We start from the raw sequence: 18,165 nt of genomic DNA, 5'->3' as shown, positions 1-18,165 counted from the left end.
TAGCAGAGTCCAAAAACAAGATATTAAAATAGTAGCAGTACTTTTGTCTTTTGCTTGTTCTTTTAAAACTTTTTTCTAGTTTTTTGTTTGTTTATTTATTTATTTATTTTTTTAAAATTCCTAACCAGGTAGTTGATGCCTATAATCCCAATGCATGCTTTTAATCCCCGCACTGAGGGGGCAGAGGCAGGAGAATCTCAAGACCAGCCAGGTCTACACAGAGAAACCCTGCCCTGTCTCAAAGAAAAAACAAAAACAAAAAAAGGGTATCAAGACAACCTAAACTGGTAATGCTTCTTGTTTTTGGTAACAGTTTGATATAGGCACAGACATTTAGACTCTGAAAACAACCTTTTTCTATGCGTGTTTCAGCAACCCATACTAAAATTAAAGTGACATGGCCATATATTAGAATGGTTCTTGGGTAGGGATGACATACACATTTGTGGTATACTCCTATTTCTTTAAAAAGATAAATCTATCTTTTCTATAAATTAAGAGTTTCCAATATCTATAGCAATACAGTTACATTTGAAGAATGGAAACAAAGAGCCCATCCTGAATTGACCCTAGTTTAAAGAGGTGGAATATTAGTGATAAGAATTTGGTCACATTTTCATGCAAAATAAATAAAGAAATGATTTGGGGAGGTAATAGACTATTATAAAAATCTCATTTTGCTTGGCTTGAAATGATAGGCTCTTGGAGGTGTAAGAGGGTACAAACAAAATTGTTTACCACCTGTTTCTAAAGAAAACAAAACAAACACACGTTATTTGTTTCAACAGCTCATAGACAGTAGTAGTAGTTATTATATAAGCCACACTGACCATTAGTAAGCTTTATATTTTTACATCTTCCTAAAACATTATTATGCTAATATATCTAAAATATATTCCCCTTTCCCTAGATAGTTGTATGTCAGTGTGTTTAAGTCCTACAGCACAACCAGTAACTTGATTATAAAGTAAAAAGGAACCAATTCTTTTACTAAAGAACTGCAGTTTTTACAAATCATTTAGTATATCTGGTTTCTACAAGCAAGATTAAACTCATGCTTATTTGCTTTTAAATGCAGTCTTTTCTAACTAAATCTAAAACATATTTTTGAAATTTACATATCAGTTTCTGTGCAGTATAATTTGCTATCTAAAACAAAGTCATGATTAATGTGCATTTGTATACTTCTCATTCTCTTCCTTCAGTTGGGAGTCTTTTCAGAGGACTGATTCTAAAAGAACATGTACAAAAGGGACCACAGATAATTAAGTTCTGGTGGTGGGACTGCAAAATCTTCACATGTTTCAATGTAGAGAGCTGTTCTGTTTTCTTCAGCATCAACATATTCCATTATATCTTTCATATTTTGAATATTCATGTAAAATATTATTAATTCAAGCTTAATTACTGAATGTCTAGTTCAGTGAGTGCTAATAAATAATACATTAACTTGATCTGTTAGAGTAAGACAAAGTCAATGTGGTAATGCTCCAATTAATAGTAGAGCAAAAATTAGAATTCAAATATTCCAGTGTCAGGTTCAACTACATGCTTTCTACTTCACTTCTGTCTACCCTTATTTCCTCAGAGTAAGTCAGTCAAGCTGATTACTTGTTCAGGGAATGCTTAACTTGTTTCAATTAATAAAGCTTTTCCAGTTGAGTATGGTGGTGCAAGACTTTAATCCTAGCACTTGGGAGGCAGAGGTAGGCAGTGCTACATAGAGAAACCCTATGATAGAAGCCTAGATGATGATGATGTTGTTCGGTGGTGGTGGTAATAATAATAATAATAATACTTTTTCTATGATACTCCTACTATGAAAGACATTCTTTTTTTCCCCCCCAACAAACATCTTCCTAACCTCTGACTCAGTACTAGTAATAAATCATATTAAAAATCACTAATTTTTCTGCCTGCCCAGCCCTGTAAGTCCAGTCAAATGTATTACTGTTCACTGTATACGTAATACATATTCCTACTGACAAACATTTCCTCTTATGCTGCACCTTAAATCATATAATGTACACTAAGAAAAAGCAACAATTACGAAGTATCTCCATTCCTTTTTCTGTTTGTTTGTTTTTGCTTTTCCAGACAGTGTTTCTCTGTGTAGCCTTTGCTGTCGTAGACTTGTTTTGTAGACCAGGCTGGCCTTGAATTCACAGTGATCCACTTGCCTCTGCCTCCTGAGTACTGGGATTAAAGGCGTGTGCCACCACACCTGGCCACCTTTCAGCAGTTAGCATGTGTTAGTTCAAGAGACCACAAACTTCAGTATTGCTGAAATATGCTTAAATAAGAAAACTACCTTAATATACTGCCAGTTTTTATTCTGTTACTGCGTTGGGAATTAACAACTGATATTCAGGATTTACTGATGAATTCTAAAAGAATTTTACAATCCACAAGAAAAATCCCATCCCAAAGTCACTTTGAGTCACAGGAGCGTAACAGAATGCCTGTGAAAGTCAAGAAGCATGTTAACATACAACTTGTGATACACAGAATTTCCTTTTCACTTACAATCTAAAGTTTTAGAAGTCAAAATTTATTTTTAAAAATCATTTTAGCTAATTCTAGATTTTTTTTCTAGCTTAGCACAAACAGTTCTGTTAAAAGAAACACAACATTTTCCTCAACTTTCAAACACTAAGAATCAGTGTCACTTGTTTCTGTAGAAAACAGCAAACTGTAATCTGTTATATAAAAACTGGAAGGAATTTTACCCTAATGGCTGTAATTCTGTTTTTTCCATACAAGGTATTCAAACCTTCCAATCCAAAGGCTAACAGAATCAGTGGCAAAGTCAAATTACACAAACAAAGTAATTAAAAAATCCCCATTATATTTAACTTGGTTGCTCAAGGGCCGGATTCAGCCAGATTCTTGTTGGTATGAACCATTAGTTTACAGGTATTTGAACATAGCATATAATTCCATTGGAAAACAAGCCTCTTCAAATGCCCTACCAAATTGAGTTGGCCCTATTAAAGGAAATTAGCTTGCCTCATGATTCCCTGAGGCTCATTACTCTGGATTCATGAAACAAGGTATTACTCCAACCTCAAATGCACTGTCCTTCATGTAAGCGTTGATGCTGTGGTGTACTAAAGTTTTAAGTCCTTTTAATAGCATATGAAGCTTGTATTACTTGTCTGTACTGAAGATTGAACATATGGCCAAGTACATGCTGGACAAATGTCCTACTGCAGAGCTATATTCTCGTACTTTCCTTTCAGAGTTTTACTTTGAGATAGAGTCTCACAAAGTTCTTAGTTACCTCTGTAATTTAAGCAAGGCATTAACTTTCAATCCTACTACCTTAACCTCCAAAGTAGCTGGATTAATAGTCTTACTTGGATCTTCTTACTACCAAAGTTAAATATTTAAGATAACTGGGTCAGATAACAAGTATAACATACAACCAATCAGTTTTTCTGTGCTGAACAAGGATCACAGAGTTTTATGTGAGGCCCAGCATACAGTTTGGAGATCTTCTATATCAACTATCTACAGTTTGTAAGTTGTTTTTTTTAATTCCTAGGATTTTTGTTTTATTTTGGTAATAAGATAAACAATTTTTTTCCATTCCATGAGTATCTTAAAGGTTATTTTTATTTTATTTTATTTTATTTTTTTCCAGACAAGATTTCTCTGTGTAACCCTGGCTGTTTTGGAACTTGCTCTATAGATCAGGCTGGCCTTGAATTCACAGATATCTTCCTTCCAAATGCTAGGATTAAAGGTGATCACTGCCACCACCACTACCACCTGACAATACACATACCTTAAAGAACCATGGAAAATGCATTTTTTTTTCCCTGTTTTTTTTCCCCCTCCCGAGACAGGGTTTCTCTGTGTAGCCTTGATTGTCCTGGACTCACTTTTGTAGACCAGGCTGGCCTTCAGGTCACAGCAATCCACCTGCCTCTGTCTCCCAAGTGCTGAGATTAAAGGCATGTACCACCACTGCCTGGCCGGAAAATGCATTTTTAAAAAGCCATTTGAGGTAGCCAAGCATATAGTCTTAAGCAGTCTAAAAGAACTGTTGTATTTATGCCCAATACATGACATCTTAGACTAGTTGCTTAGTAGTGATAAATGATCGAGCAAGAATTTACTGGCAGCTGCTATGAGATACCTTTTTTATTACATTATTTGTGTGGGAGGACCAATGTATCACATCAGAATGTTTGTGGAAGTCAGAAGACAACTTTCAGGAGTCTGTTTTCTCTTTTCAATATTTGGGTTTAATGAATCGAACTGAGGTCAGGCTCAGTAGCACGTTCTTTTACTTCTGAGTCATCCAGCTGTCCCTAGAGTAGAAGTGTTCCTACTGAACAGTACCCAGCCCTTACTTTATATCTACTATTAGTGACTGGAATCTTGGCATCCACTGCCCTCTTTGGGATTCACTCTCACACCATTACAAAGGGTACAGCTTTATTTTGATACCAGAAGCAGTGCTTTCTCTAGTATATTAAACTATGAAGAAAAATTTAATAATAATTGAATTCAATGAGCTTTTAGTTAGGTCCATGAGATTCCCCCAGCCCCAGAAATGTCTGTACTTGTTAAGGTTTTTAATAGGAGGGAAAAGAAGTAGAAACCTTTATTGCTTTTGTATACCAATTCACTGCTTTTTTTTTTTAATTATATGAGAGTGGAAAGCAGTTTAATATCACTAATGCCCCCCCCCCACACACACACACAATGGGAGTTGAACTTGCAGGGCTTCATGCATGCTCAGTAAGCACTGTACCACTGAACCATGTCCCCAGCCCTAATATTACCACTTGTTCAGTTGGGAAAACAGAGGAGCTATTTCTTTTCTTTCCTTTTTATGTGCTTGAGTATTTTTCTGAGTTTATTTCTGTGCACTGCTTGTACACCTTGTGTCCAGAAGAAGGCATAAGATTCCGTGGGAACAGGAGTTAAAAATGACTGTGAACCACTATTTGTGTCCTGGGAATCAAACCTGGCTCCTCTGGAAAATGAACCAGTGAAAGTTTAAGTTAGCTGGATAACTACCAGTGTATTGTCCCTGCTTGATAATTTCCTTCAAATTCGCTCTGTTGACTGAGCCCAGTCTCTTCCCCCACTTTTAAATAAAGGCTAGAACTAACATGATTGGCACAAAGGAAATATTTCAGTAGGTAGATATCTAGTGTTACATACAGGGAAGCCTCCAAGGTAGATTTCAAAGTCAAGGAGGCAGAACTTTGGGTGCAGTAGGTGGAGCTTTGAACAAATAAAAGTCTGTGCTTATTCAAGGATGTAGTGCTATTGTAGGAGAAACAGAAGAAACTGCTAGTAGTAAAATTGTTGCCCTGTTTTTCAGCATGTGGTTTATATTTCCACAGAGCCAATCTGAAAAAATAGATTGTTGGCTGAGCAGAGCAAACTCAAGAGTTGAGAAGCATGGCTATTAAACTAGAAACTATGCTCCAGTCTGACTTTGGCATTTGTCTAACTTACGCTGTGGGCTAAGTTATAGTAGTTTCTGTTTCTATTCACTTCCCCCTCCTTTTTTTTTTTTTTTTTGCGTTTTCTGATGGATTTTATAAAGAAGGATTTTTGCTCAGTATTTGTTATTGTAAATGCTCATTGCTGCTGCTGTTCTCAAAAAGACTGTATAAATGAGGTAAGAATTTCCAGTCTTCATATAGGGCACATTGTAGCCTTTCGGATGATGTATCTAGAAAGTTTCATTTAAACTACTGAAATTATTTATTGATCTATGGTTTATTCTGTGTGAGGAGGTATGCTTTTCTCAATTCTGAATAGTTAAGACAAGTCTTACTTTTATCAAGATTTTATTTTACCCTAATATTTGAGGCTTAAGCCTTTAAGAAGCAATTGCTGATAATTTTAAGAAATCAAAGATTGAACCAAATAATTCTAACTATGACACTTCTTGTTTCTAACAGACTAGTTGGCAAACAAACATAGAATTAAAGATGCCAGCATCTATAATTTTTTAGTTCAAATAAACAACATTTTAAAAATTTCTTTTATATTTCTTGATGTTTTGCCTGCATGTCTGTGTGAGGGTATCAGATCCACTGAAACTGGAGTTACAGACAGACAAGGGTAAGCTGCCATGTAGGCCCTGGGAAGTGAACGTGGGTCCTCTGGAAGAGCAGCAGCCGCCAATGCTCTTAACTGTTGAGCCATCCCTCCAGCCCCTAAAGCAACACATTTGATAAGCATTTGTCTTCTATTGCCTCTTGATATTTATGCCCTTTAGAGTAAAAAATGACTTAATTTTTTATACTCTATATATGTTTCAGAAGTGACTTTGAGACAAGGTCTTGGCATTTTATATTACCTTGAAAGTATCTCTAGTGAGTATCCATAGATATTCAAGACATACTTATATTTTTTAAAGAAGAGACATAATCAACTCTCCCATATTTGAAGAAAGTGTATATGTTGAGACACGATTGCCCAAAGATAGTCCCTGTGAATTACAACAGTAAAGCAAGAATACTTTTAGAGCTAAGTTGCCAGTTTGAATGAGCAGAGTGAGAATAGTGTGTGTCCTTAGTGAATATTTATTCTTTAAGAGTATCCCAGTTTTTCAATCTTAATATTGGCTTAATATTTTCTAACGTTACTCAGAAAAGGTGGGAAAATATATTTTCTTTTACTAGTTGGAATAGGACCAAATGGGATTAAGTTAAGGAGTAAAAAAAAAAGGGGGGGGGGAGCGGGTTGCTTTGGCAGGATTGTAGGACTTTTAAGTTAGTTTTCCTCTCTATTGAAACATACACATTAAAAAGAAATAAGATGAAACTATCCCAGGAACATTTGTTATTATTTTTTAAAAGCTTTTCTGGGCAGTTTTATAATCCTGGCAGACTGGTGAGATTTTCATTTATTTATTTCCAATATCTAAGAGGGTAGTATTCTTTTTGGTTTTTTGAGATAGGGTTTCTCTGTGTTGCCTTGACTGTCTTGGACTTACTTTGTAGACCCGTCTGGCCTTGAACTCACAGCAGTCCGCCTGCCTCTGCCTCCCAAGTGCTGGGATTAAAGGCGTGCACCACCACTGCCCAGCAAGGGTAGTAGTCTTAATCTCCTAATACTAACTGATGGACTAGTAAGATATATCTCAGGGGGCTGGAGAGATGGCTCAGAGGCTAAGAGTACTTACTGCTCTTCCAGAAGTCTTCAGTTCAATACCCAGAAACCACATGATGACTCAACCATCTATAATGTGATCTGATATCCTGTTTTGGCCTGCAGGTGTACATGCAGGCAGAGCACTGCATAATAAAGATATATCTTAAATTTATTGGATATCTTGCCATTTGCAATACATTTTCTTTTTCTTTTAATTACCTTTATTTTATGTGCATTGGTGTTTGCCTGCATGTGTGTCTATGAGCGTCCGATCTTGGAGTTACAGACAGTTGTGAGTTGCCATGTGGGTGCTGGGATTTGAACCTGGGTCCTCTAGAAGAGCACTTAGCGCTCTTAACCATTGGACCATCTTGCCAGCCCTGCAATTCATTTTCTAAGGCCATAGTAGCTTCTGGATATATTTTATTATATAATAAGGTGGCAATTAAGAATCATCTTGGATGAAAACAGGTTCAGGAGAATTTCGTGTGTCCTTCCTGTATTAATATAGAATTCAGTAGATATTTGCTATCTTAGTTTAATAGGTTCTACCAGTAATTTAAACACATTCCCTTGATACTGTGTTATAGAAAAAGTCACTTTTTTTCCTCATTAAATTTTCTGTTGGCTTGATTATTTTTCTGTAGCATTTGTACTGTCTTCACATGCAAAGTCCAACTATGTTCAATCTGTTAAGCCAAAGTATGTTTTAGACAATTACTTCCCAATATTATCTTAGGGTCTTCTTCTTCCCATTTAAAAGTTTGCTTTATGCGGTTATCCTTTATTGTAGAAAATAAAAATATATATTAAACAGAAAACTGAGAATTTTCTATTATCAACCTTTAGTGTAAGGCATCCATAAAATTTCTGTTTTGATTTTGTTTTGTTTTTTGTTTTTAAGATAGGGTCTCACTATGTAGCAAACTGTCCTGGAACTTACTGTGTATAACAGGTTGTCCTCTAACTCTGAGATCCACCTGCTTCTGCCTTCCAAGTGCCAGAAGTAAAAGTATGTGCCGTTATACCCGGCAATGAGATACTTTCTGGTTGGATTTAAGGCCTGCTTCATAAGAGAGAACATGCCTATGACTCACATGGCCAAGAGGATCATAGGCCCTAGGGGAAAACCTACCACCACTATTCTGCTCAGTGGACATAATATTACAGTGAGTTATATGGCCTATTATTATACCCATAAATTAGTACATTTCACAACTCACAGCAAAGAAACAGTAGATGATGATTAACACAGAGACCTACTACTAGTCGGTGTGCAAAGAATAAAACTTCACAGTGCTCAAACCTAAATAGGACATCTGTATCACATGCCTTTCCCAGGCTCAGGAACATTATGGAAGAGAGGTTGGAAAGATTGTAAAGGCTACAGAATGGCTACAGAAAAATGGGATTTTCTGGACACAGCAGGGCCAGCTGCACATATGTACTGATAGCAGTTGTGACAACATGCTCAAACCCTGGTAAAATAAATCTGGCAGAATCCTAGCATGGACAGACATGGTACCACCCCTAAAGGGATCAGCCCCTAAGAGGTTACTGCTGCCCAGGTTTCAGAATACCCAAGTGTATACTGGCAGCACAAAGGGTGTGTGTGTGTGTTTGTGTGTGTGTGTGCGTGCGCGTGGGGGCTGTGGGGGAACGGGTCGACTTGATCAAGACACATGCATGTGTGAAACCTCAAGCAGAATTATGTGAAGATAGACATTTAGGGAACACTTAGCTGCATTTGGAGAAAAAGATGACCAAGGACACAAAGTGACGGGGGTGTGGGGTGGGGAGAACGATCTTTGTAGTAGTCATTCTCGGATTTAAACTTTCAAGTTACTTTCATGTGACTTTAACTCTCCTACACAGTGCCTTGAAAGGTTAGCATTAGCACAATTATCCAAATAGTGCTTGAAAAGATGCAGAGTAATTAATAAGAATTAACCAAATTTGTTTTTAATGCATTTGACGCTGAATCATTCAGTATATAACTCCAGTAGATGTTTGAAACCAGTGATAGTACTGCACCTTTTTAAAGCAAATGTTTATTCTTTTATTATGTATACAATGTTCTGCCTGCATGTACACCTGTATGCCAGAAATGGGCATCAGGTCACATTATAGATGCTTGTGAGCCACCATGCGGTTGCTGGGAATTGAACTCAGGACCTCTGGAAGAGCAGTCAGTGCTCTTAACCACTGAGCCATCTCTCCAGCCCCACCTTAAAAAAAAAAAAAAAAGATTTATTTATTCATTTATTGTATATACAGTGTTCTGCCTGCATGTACAACTGCATGCCAGAAGAGGGCATTAGATCACATTATAGATGGTTGTGAGCCATCATGTGGTTGTTGGGAATTGAACTCAGGACCTCTGGAAGAGCAGCCAGTGCCCTTAACCTCTGACCCACCTCTTCTGCCCACAGTACTGCATCTTATTTCCCTCAGACTTAATATACCCATAATAGCCAGGCGTGTTGACGTACATCTTTAATCCAGCACTAGGGAGGCAGAGGCAGGTGGATCACTGTGAGTTCGAGACCAGTCTGGTCTACAAAGTGAGTCCAGGACAGCCAAGGCGACACAGAGAAATATCATGTATCATGTCTCAAAAAAACAAGTAAAATAAGAAACAAAAACAAAAAGTATATATACCCATAAAAAAGTTTAGTATGTAAATTAGGCACAATAGGAAATTAGCAATAATAACTAATTGAAAATAAAATTACTTTAAAAAGTTAACGAGGTGGTTTCTTGAACAGAACCAAGACAAACATTAATATTTTCAGACTATAGTTTATTGCAAATAACTAAAACAACGAAATGAAGCCACAGATGAGGATGTAAGACTACAGTGTTTTATTTAGACTTGTGAGAGATTATGGACCTTTCTGTGATCCAGTTAACAGTAGTTTTGTTTTAATCCTATTACTTAGAGATACAGATGCTTAGAATTTATATAACTAATTTTCAGAACAAATTACATCCCATATCTGTGTTTATACATTTATATCAGCACTTTTACAACATGTTGGTATATCTACCTGGGTTTATTTTGGGGTCCATTTCTATATTGGTTTGTAGGTTTTGTTTTGAGACAGGGTTGCACTATGTAGCCCTTAGCTGACCTAAAACCTAGACTGTTAATCACTCTGTCCTTAAACTTAAAGGAGTATGCCACCATGCTGGTGCTCTCCTTGAGTAATAATAATTATAATAATAAGTATTATTATTCCTCTTTCTTCCTTGTTGTTTTCTCTGTGTAGCCCTGGCTGTCTTTGAATTCACTTTGTAGACCATGTGCTGGCATTGAAGGCGTGCCTCACCACCACATCCAGCCAAAGAATGTATACCAAGTGAAATTTATTTTGTTTTCTTTTTTCGAGGCAAGGTTTCCCTGTGCAGCCTTTGCTGTCCTGGATTTGCTTTGTAGACCAGGCTGGCCTCGAACTCACTTGAGATCTGCCTACCTTTGCCTCCCCAAGTGGCAAATGAAAATTCTAAACTGTCTGGATACCTAAACTGTGCTGGATAGTTTATTTTAACATGCCACAAGCTAAATTCATCTGAAAGGAGGGAACTTTGATAAGAAAATGCCTTGTCATGCACAGAGGTTTACACCTATAATACTAGCACTCAGGGAGGCAGAGACAGGTAGATCTCTGTGAGTTCTAGGACAGCCAAGGCTACACAGAGAAACCCTGCCTCAAAAACCAGGGGGTGCGCGCGCGGGGGGGGGGCGGGGCGGAGAACCCAAACAAACAAAAGAAAGAAAATGCCTCAATAAGATGGGCCTTGTGTCAAGCCTGGAAGGCTTGATTAACGACTAATGCAGGGCTAACCCCATTTGTGGGTAGTGTCATCCTTGGGCTGGATTCTATAAGAAAACAGTCTGAACAATCCATAAGTACCAAGCCAGTAAGCAACATCCCTCCATGGCCTCTGCATCAGCTCCTGCCTCCAGATTCCTGCCCTATTTGAGTTCCTATCCTGACTTCCTTCCCTAATTATTCTGGAAATGTAAGCCAAATAAGTCCTTTCATCCCTAAATTCTTTTGGTGTTTCATTGAAGCAATAGCCTTAACTAAGACACACTGTAATGTTATTTAGTTTCAGATAGAGTAGTAATGATGAGTTTTCTTTCAAAATTAATTATAATACTTGTATTTCATGTAAGTTGGATATTAATTTGTCTTTTATGGCTAGGTTTTTATTTGTTTGTTTTGAGACAGGGTCTCACAAAGGCAAGTTGGCCTTGAACTCTGGTTTTGGTTGGGGCAGGCAAGAGGACACTAACAGATTACTGGGTACTAAGGAGTTTATTTGTTTTTTTCAAATCTATATTTGTTATAATCAGCAGATGAGACACTTGTAACAATACTAAAAAATATTGTAAAAAGCAGGGACTTTGTAAAGTTGCCTGTTAGGTTACTGTTGGGGGCCCATAAGTTTTCAATAATAGGTTTCTATGACTGTTTTTATGGATTTTAGGGGGTGAAGCCAGCCAGTTTTGACAAAGTAGCAATTCCTGAAGTGAAGGAAATTATTGAAGGATGTATCCGACAAAACAAAGATGAAAGGTAAGTTGCTTCTTTGACATGTTGTTTGAACAATGTGAGGTTTATTCAATACTTATGCTTGATTTTTCCATTCATAGCATATAACATTTTTTAAAAATTGGATTATTTCTATTGAAGCTCCTCAGATTAGTTCACCATAACTGTAAAAATGTGGTTAAGTAATGTTTAAGTAAGCCAGAACCAGTTTTCACACAGTCTCTACATTAAATGAAAACTACTTATAGCACTAGGATAATTTAGACAATTCCACAGCAGAGTTCATTCTCCAATACAGCAAATCCATTCTTTAATCCTTTTCCCATTGAAGTTTGAAAGGTAAAGTAAAATCTTGGCTGTTGAAAATCAACTAGGCTATTCAGGCCTTGATTTTCCTGCCATTATTCCAAGATTGAAAAAGAGCAAAACATGAAAATTCCTTTGGCTAAAAAGATTTTACCAAAGGCTTAGGAGGAGATCTGGCTTAGTCAGAGCATGTTTGTTCTTATGCAAACAGAACTTTTCTGTGAATGGTGTCAAGTATCTGTTATGTTGTGTAGTTAATGGGTCACCTGTAAGGTTGGCAAAGATCCGCTATCTGTGTCTGAAAAATAATCTGCCCTTACCACACCATCATACCAGCTTAAAAAAGAAAGAATACACTATCCTAATTAATACAAGTACAAACTGTAAATTGAGAATAACTATCTCCTAAAATATGAGCACAATTGGGTATATCAGTCAAATTCAAGAATTCCATATCTGTACTCTTCTAGTCTCATGTTCTTTTTTGATCGTTGTTATTTAGAAGAGCTTAACACCATGATCTTTGAGACTGTTCAGTGGACATTTAATTTGAGTTTCTGTTTACTTTTTAAAGACTTTTTCAGTGTAAACAAAGAGATATTTGTAATGAGTCTTAAAACATTATTCTGTTTCTTCCCTGGATGGAACAGTTTATTTGATTACTGGTATTTTGTATAAAAAAGATTGATTGTTATGCAACCAGCCTTTGACTCACACAATCTACAAGTTGTTGATAAGGAATCGAAGAAATTTATTGTAGTAAATAGAAATCAATAAACTTATGTTCTAGTTTTGATTATGTCATTTATAATTTTAGAACTTTGAGAAAGACTCTTAATGTTCCTTGGCCTTCATTTTATAATAGTCAGGAAACGGTATTCCATTGGATAGTTACTGTTCAAAAATCAGGCAAGGCCATATCCCATTTTGTCTTTTTTAGGTTTTGGGGTTTTTGTTTTTGTTTTTCTCTGTTTTTATTTGCTTCTTGCTATGTTTGTGTTATTTTGAAGCTTTAATATTCCATGTTGCCATAATTATATCCTACTAACTAATTAAATCATTTGGCTCAAAAATTGTCCCTATCAGCTGTTATTAATAAAATAGATTGGAATATAACTATAGTCTGGGGATGCAGAAGTGCTTGTCTAGATTGTGCAGGGTCCTGGATTCCATTGCCAGTGACAGACAGAAACACACACACACACACACACACACACACACACACACACACACACACACACACACACACCCCTCTAAAACATTACCATTTAAATAGACCAATGTTGGAAGTGAATAACAAACTTTCCCTTGTTTTTCTATCAAGATATTTCCTTTAAATAATAGTAAACACACATACATTTGAAAGTCCTTCTTATCCCTGTAAGTACTCTGTAGTCTGAGGCAACACTGAGTTACTGTCCTGGAAAGAGAAAAAAATATCCTTTCAAACTAATGACTTCTTTTTAATTTTCTTTTTCTTTCTTTGAAAGATATTCCATCAAAGACCTTTTGAACCATGCCTTTTTCCAGGAGGAAACAGGGGTACGGGTAGAATTAGCAGAAGAGGATGATGGAGAAAAGATAGCTATTAAATTATGGCTGCGTATTGAAGATATTAAGAAACTAAAGGGGAAATACAAAGACAATGAAGCTATTGAGTTTTCCTTTGACTTGGAGAGGGATGTACCCGAAGATGTTGCTCAAGAAATGGTAAATTGGTCCTTACATGTTGATATAGATTTGTGTATACTGATACTTAAGAACAAGAAGAAAAAAGCAACAAAACTAAACACCATTTAATTAGTGATGTATGTTGAATGTCTCATAAACATGAAGTTGTGTTGCTCCAAAATGTTTTGACTTTGAATAGGAGGATTTTTTAAAATGATTTATCTTTAAATTCTTTCTTTGTGCTTTTTGGTGTTGTCTTGATAATTTGGCTGGGTCCTTTAAAAATTTTATATGAGGAGAAGAACATGTAGGTATAAGCAGATAGATGAGGTAGAAGCCTGGGATGCATTTTTAAGTCTTTCTGAACGTTTTTTTTCCTTCTCTCCCACCCCCATCCCCCCAACCCCCACCCCCATCCCCCTTGGCTGTCCTAGACTTACTTTGTAGACCAGGCTGGCCTCAAACTCACAGCAATCCACCTGCTTCTGCTTCCCGAGTGCTGGGATTAAAGGTGTGTGCCACCACCCCTGGCTTTTCTGAAAGTTTATAACAGTGAATAACTCACACTTTATAGTTATTTCTATTTTGCTTGGGGAACACTGAACTCCTGGTCCTCTTGTCTCAGCCCCTTGAGTGCTAAGATTCTAGGCATATTCAGTCAGACCAAGTTTCTAGAATTATTTCTAGAATTGTTAGAATTCTAAATATTGGTTAGCCTTTGATCCATCCTCATAAATGTTATAGAGAGGCATAACATTATAAAGTATTCTCACTTTAGTTACTGGAGAGATAGGTAGCTCAGCAGTTACAAGTATATACTGTTCTTGGAAAGGTCCTTAGTTCCGTTTCCACAATGCACATCAAGCAGATCGCAGCTGCCTGTAATTGTAGCACAAGGGGATTGGATGCCTCTGTCTTCTACACACACCTGCACACACATATGGCCTAAATAATAAAAATAAATATTATGAAAAATTTGAAGGGTATTATCAAGATCAAAAGTTACTAATCACCCTTTGATATATTCTTAAAGGATTAAGTATAAAAGATCACTATTCTAGAAGGAAACCCTTAAGCAAATATAGATAGGCCCAGTGCCTAAAATAGTCTTATTACAAATATAGTCATAGATTACCCTTACTAGGATTTATTAACAAAACAAAAACCTATTCAATAGTACAGAAAGGGTCAGATAGGAAAGAGGTACTTATTTTTATTGTTAATTTTATGTTTTGTTTTTGTTTTTACTTTTTTCCCCCCCAAGACAGAATTTCTCTGTGTAGTCTTGGCAGTCCTAGACTTGCTTTATAGACTAGATTGGCCTTGAAGTCACAGAGATTTGCCTGCTACTGCCTTCCAGAGTGCTAGGATTACAGGCGTACACCACAGTGCCCAGCTTCATTTTACGTATTCTGTAAAAATGGTGGAATGCACTCTTGTTTGTTTACCACAATTGTGGAGAAACTTAATGCAGACTTGTAATTTAATATTTTGTTAACAAGAATCCTAAGGAATCTGATAATAGTAACACACATCTGTAATCCCAGTACTTACCTCGGCTTCACAGAAACACTAGCCTGCTTTTCTACAGTGTTGTTTGTTTTGTTTCGTTTTGAAGTAATTTTCTTTAGATATCCTGTTCTTCCTAATATACCCTTTTATTATAGGTCGAGTCTGGGTATGTCTGTGAAGGTGATCACAAGACTATGGCTAAAGCTATCAGAGACAGGGTGTCATTAATTAAGAGAAAACGAGAGCAGCGGCAGTTAGTGCGAGAAGAGCAAGAAAAAAGAAAACAGGAAGAGAGCAGCCTCAAACAGCAGAATGAACAACAACCAAGTGTTTCCCAGGCAGGAATCCAGCAGCTCTCTTCTGCTAGCACTGCCATACCTACTGCTCCCACCACTTCTGCATCAGTTTCTACACAAGTAGAGCCTGAAGAACCCGAGGCAGATCAACATCAACAGCTACAGTATCAGCAACCTAGTATATCTGTGTTATGTAAGTATTTGGGAAGTACACAGATATGCTAGTGATGCTCTTTATTGTTTCCATTCTTATACTCACGATTAGTAGAAGGATAAAACACTGAGAAAATGTGCTTAGGATTTAAGTATGAAAACTTACAGTATCTTGACATTTTAAGTAAAGTGTCTATTTTACTAAGTTCCTTAAAATTAACTGATAGTAATGAAAAGTGAATTAATTTTGTTATTTATAATTGCAGCTGTTAATCTGGTTCATCTCTTAAAGCAAAACTACATAGCAGACCAAAATCAGATGAGGCCAGTGTTCATTAAATGAATATCAAGTATACATAGGTCTCCACAGGGTGATACCTGGAAGTTGGATTCAGTTTAAAAGACTGACAAGTTTTGTTTGTTCTTCAGATAATAACATTCAGTGATGCTCTGAAAATTTTTTTTTCAGGATTGCAACTTTTTCACCCGAGTCCTTTGTTTAGTTGTAAAAATTTACTTAATAATTTTTAGGAATTCATTTAAGCTATTACTTTTTTAAAAATTTACTTCAGATTTAAAATATTTTGTTTTTTATGTATATGAGTAGTCTATCTGCATGTACACTTACATGCCAGAAGAGGGCATCAGATCACATTATAGATGGTTGTGAGCCACCATGTGGTTGCTGGGAATTGACTCAGGACCTCTGGAGGAGCAACCAGTTCTCTTAACCACTGAGCCATCTCTCCAGCCCTTACTTTTTCCTCTTCCATTTCCCTCCCTCTGATAATTCATTTATCCTTCAGCTGATGGAACAGTTGACAGCGGGCAGGGATCATCCGTCTTCACAGAATCCCGAGTGAGCAGCCAACAAACAGTTTCCTATGGGTCCCAACATGAACAGGCCCATTCTACTGGCACAGCACCAGGACAGACAGCTTCAAGTATCCAAGCACAATCTCAGCCCCATGTGGTGTATCCACCCTCAAGTATGGTGAGTAAGTGCAGAAGAAAATGTAATACTAAAACGATAGCCAATAGGTAATTTGCCAAAATCAAATTATTTATGTCATCTATGTAGCAATGTGAGTCTAAGGTAGAGAATATGAGCTTAAATAGTAAAATGCTAAAATTTTTATCTGTACCAAACATGTATAACCTTTTCTTGTAATATTACCTAGAATATGGTAGTTCTTCACATGGCTTTTGAATTATATTAGTATTATAAGTAATGTAGAGATTATATGCAAATACTGTGATAATCTATGTAAAGCACTTGGATAGCTGCAGGTTTTGGTATCTGTTGGGATGGTTTGCAACCAGCTCAGTGTAGAGACTCAGGATTAATGTTGTTTCTAAAGGGAGTCAGTTTACAAGTATATATAGCTGGAGTAGATCAGGTGGGGAAACATACACATTAAAAAATGAGAATTAGCTGAACTTCCTACAAAAAGCAGCTATTTCAACATTAAGACTAAACTGCTTTCTTCAGCAGTTTGAATTACAACTACCTAAAGTGCCATAAACTAGGTATACCAAATGACTTGTGGGTGGAACAAGTTTTTTAAAATATTTTTTAAAGCTTATTTACTAAAGTAATTGTAAGTGTTTTCTGTAAGATTTTTCTTCTTCTTCTATTTTTTTTTTTCCTTTGTGTAAAAACCAGGTAAGACCTTCAAACTGTTATAGAATGTTGCATGTGAGTATTAATAGAGTAAAGGAATCCTTTATTGTATGACTTCTGACTAATTTATTGCTTGTATTTAGTTGATCATCAGTTGCTATGCGTGTTCCTTTCCCAGTATATGTTCATTTGCTTTTTCCTTTATTTGGTGTTTATTTTCCGGTTTATTTTCAGAGTCAGCTTACAGAAATAATTTCTTGGAGTAGTTTATGCTTGTATATATATGATGTGTATGCACATTGTCCATTTGCAGTGCAAGTGTTAAAGTAGATGAATCGTAAAATAGCCCCATTTCTTTTGCTGACTCTGTGAGGTTTTTGGAGGAAAAAAAAAAGATAGATCATATACTTCAGAAAGGAATTAGCTGATAATTGCTCACTTTATCACTTGTTTAGTACAATCTTTAAGCAGACTGGTTTTCCTCCCTCCTTCTCAGAAGACTTTAATCTAACTTGTAGAATTCTTATCTTCATGACATGAAAAAAAATTTTTTTTCAGGAAAGTACCTTTTGCTCATAAAAGTTGTTTTGGAGTCTACTGATTGATCAGCCCTGCTTTACACTTAGTTCCCAAGATGAATGGCCACATTCATACAAAGAAACCTACTAATGTATACTAACCATTTAATAGTCTTTAACCTATGTAGAGTGTATGATCTTGGGTGTTTATTTCTGTATACTGACATATTAGTTGTCAGCACTTCTTAATTTCTTCCTCTGTTTAACGGTTAGTTTCTTCCTCTTGGCTTCCCTCATCACGGGGTTATATCTGTTTTTAAAAGATAAATAGGATTGATGGTTTATATAGGTGCTAAATGCTTAAGTCATTAACATCACTGTATTTATTTGTT

The 18,165-nt window shown here is 36.4% G+C and overlaps 1 protein-coding gene across 18 annotated transcripts in view; it reads left to right on the top strand.

Annotated features, from left to right (window-relative positions):
- Wnk1 (WNK lysine deficient protein kinase 1) overlaps positions 1 to 18,165 on the top strand; it is a 131,029-nt gene that overhangs the window by 63,650 nt on the left and 49,214 nt on the right. For all 18 annotated transcript variants that reach the window (XM_051155255.1, XM_051155254.1, XM_051155253.1 and 15 more), the window contains exons 5-8: positions 11,629 to 11,717; positions 13,490 to 13,709; positions 15,338 to 15,671; positions 16,438 to 16,625. In XM_051155255.1, the coding sequence (XP_051011212.1) occupies positions 11,629 to 11,717; positions 13,490 to 13,709; positions 15,338 to 15,671; positions 16,438 to 16,625 (831 nt within the window). The remainder of the gene's footprint in view (positions 1 to 11,628; positions 11,718 to 13,489; positions 13,710 to 15,337; positions 15,672 to 16,437; positions 16,626 to 18,165) is intronic.

This window comes from Acomys russatus, chromosome 13 (genome assembly GCF_903995435.1).
Source record: "Acomys russatus chromosome 13, mAcoRus1.1, whole genome shotgun sequence".
Classification (NCBI taxonomy): domain Eukaryota; kingdom Metazoa; phylum Chordata; class Mammalia; order Rodentia; family Muridae; genus Acomys; species Acomys russatus.
This window is presented reverse-complemented; position numbering and strand designations above follow the sequence as displayed.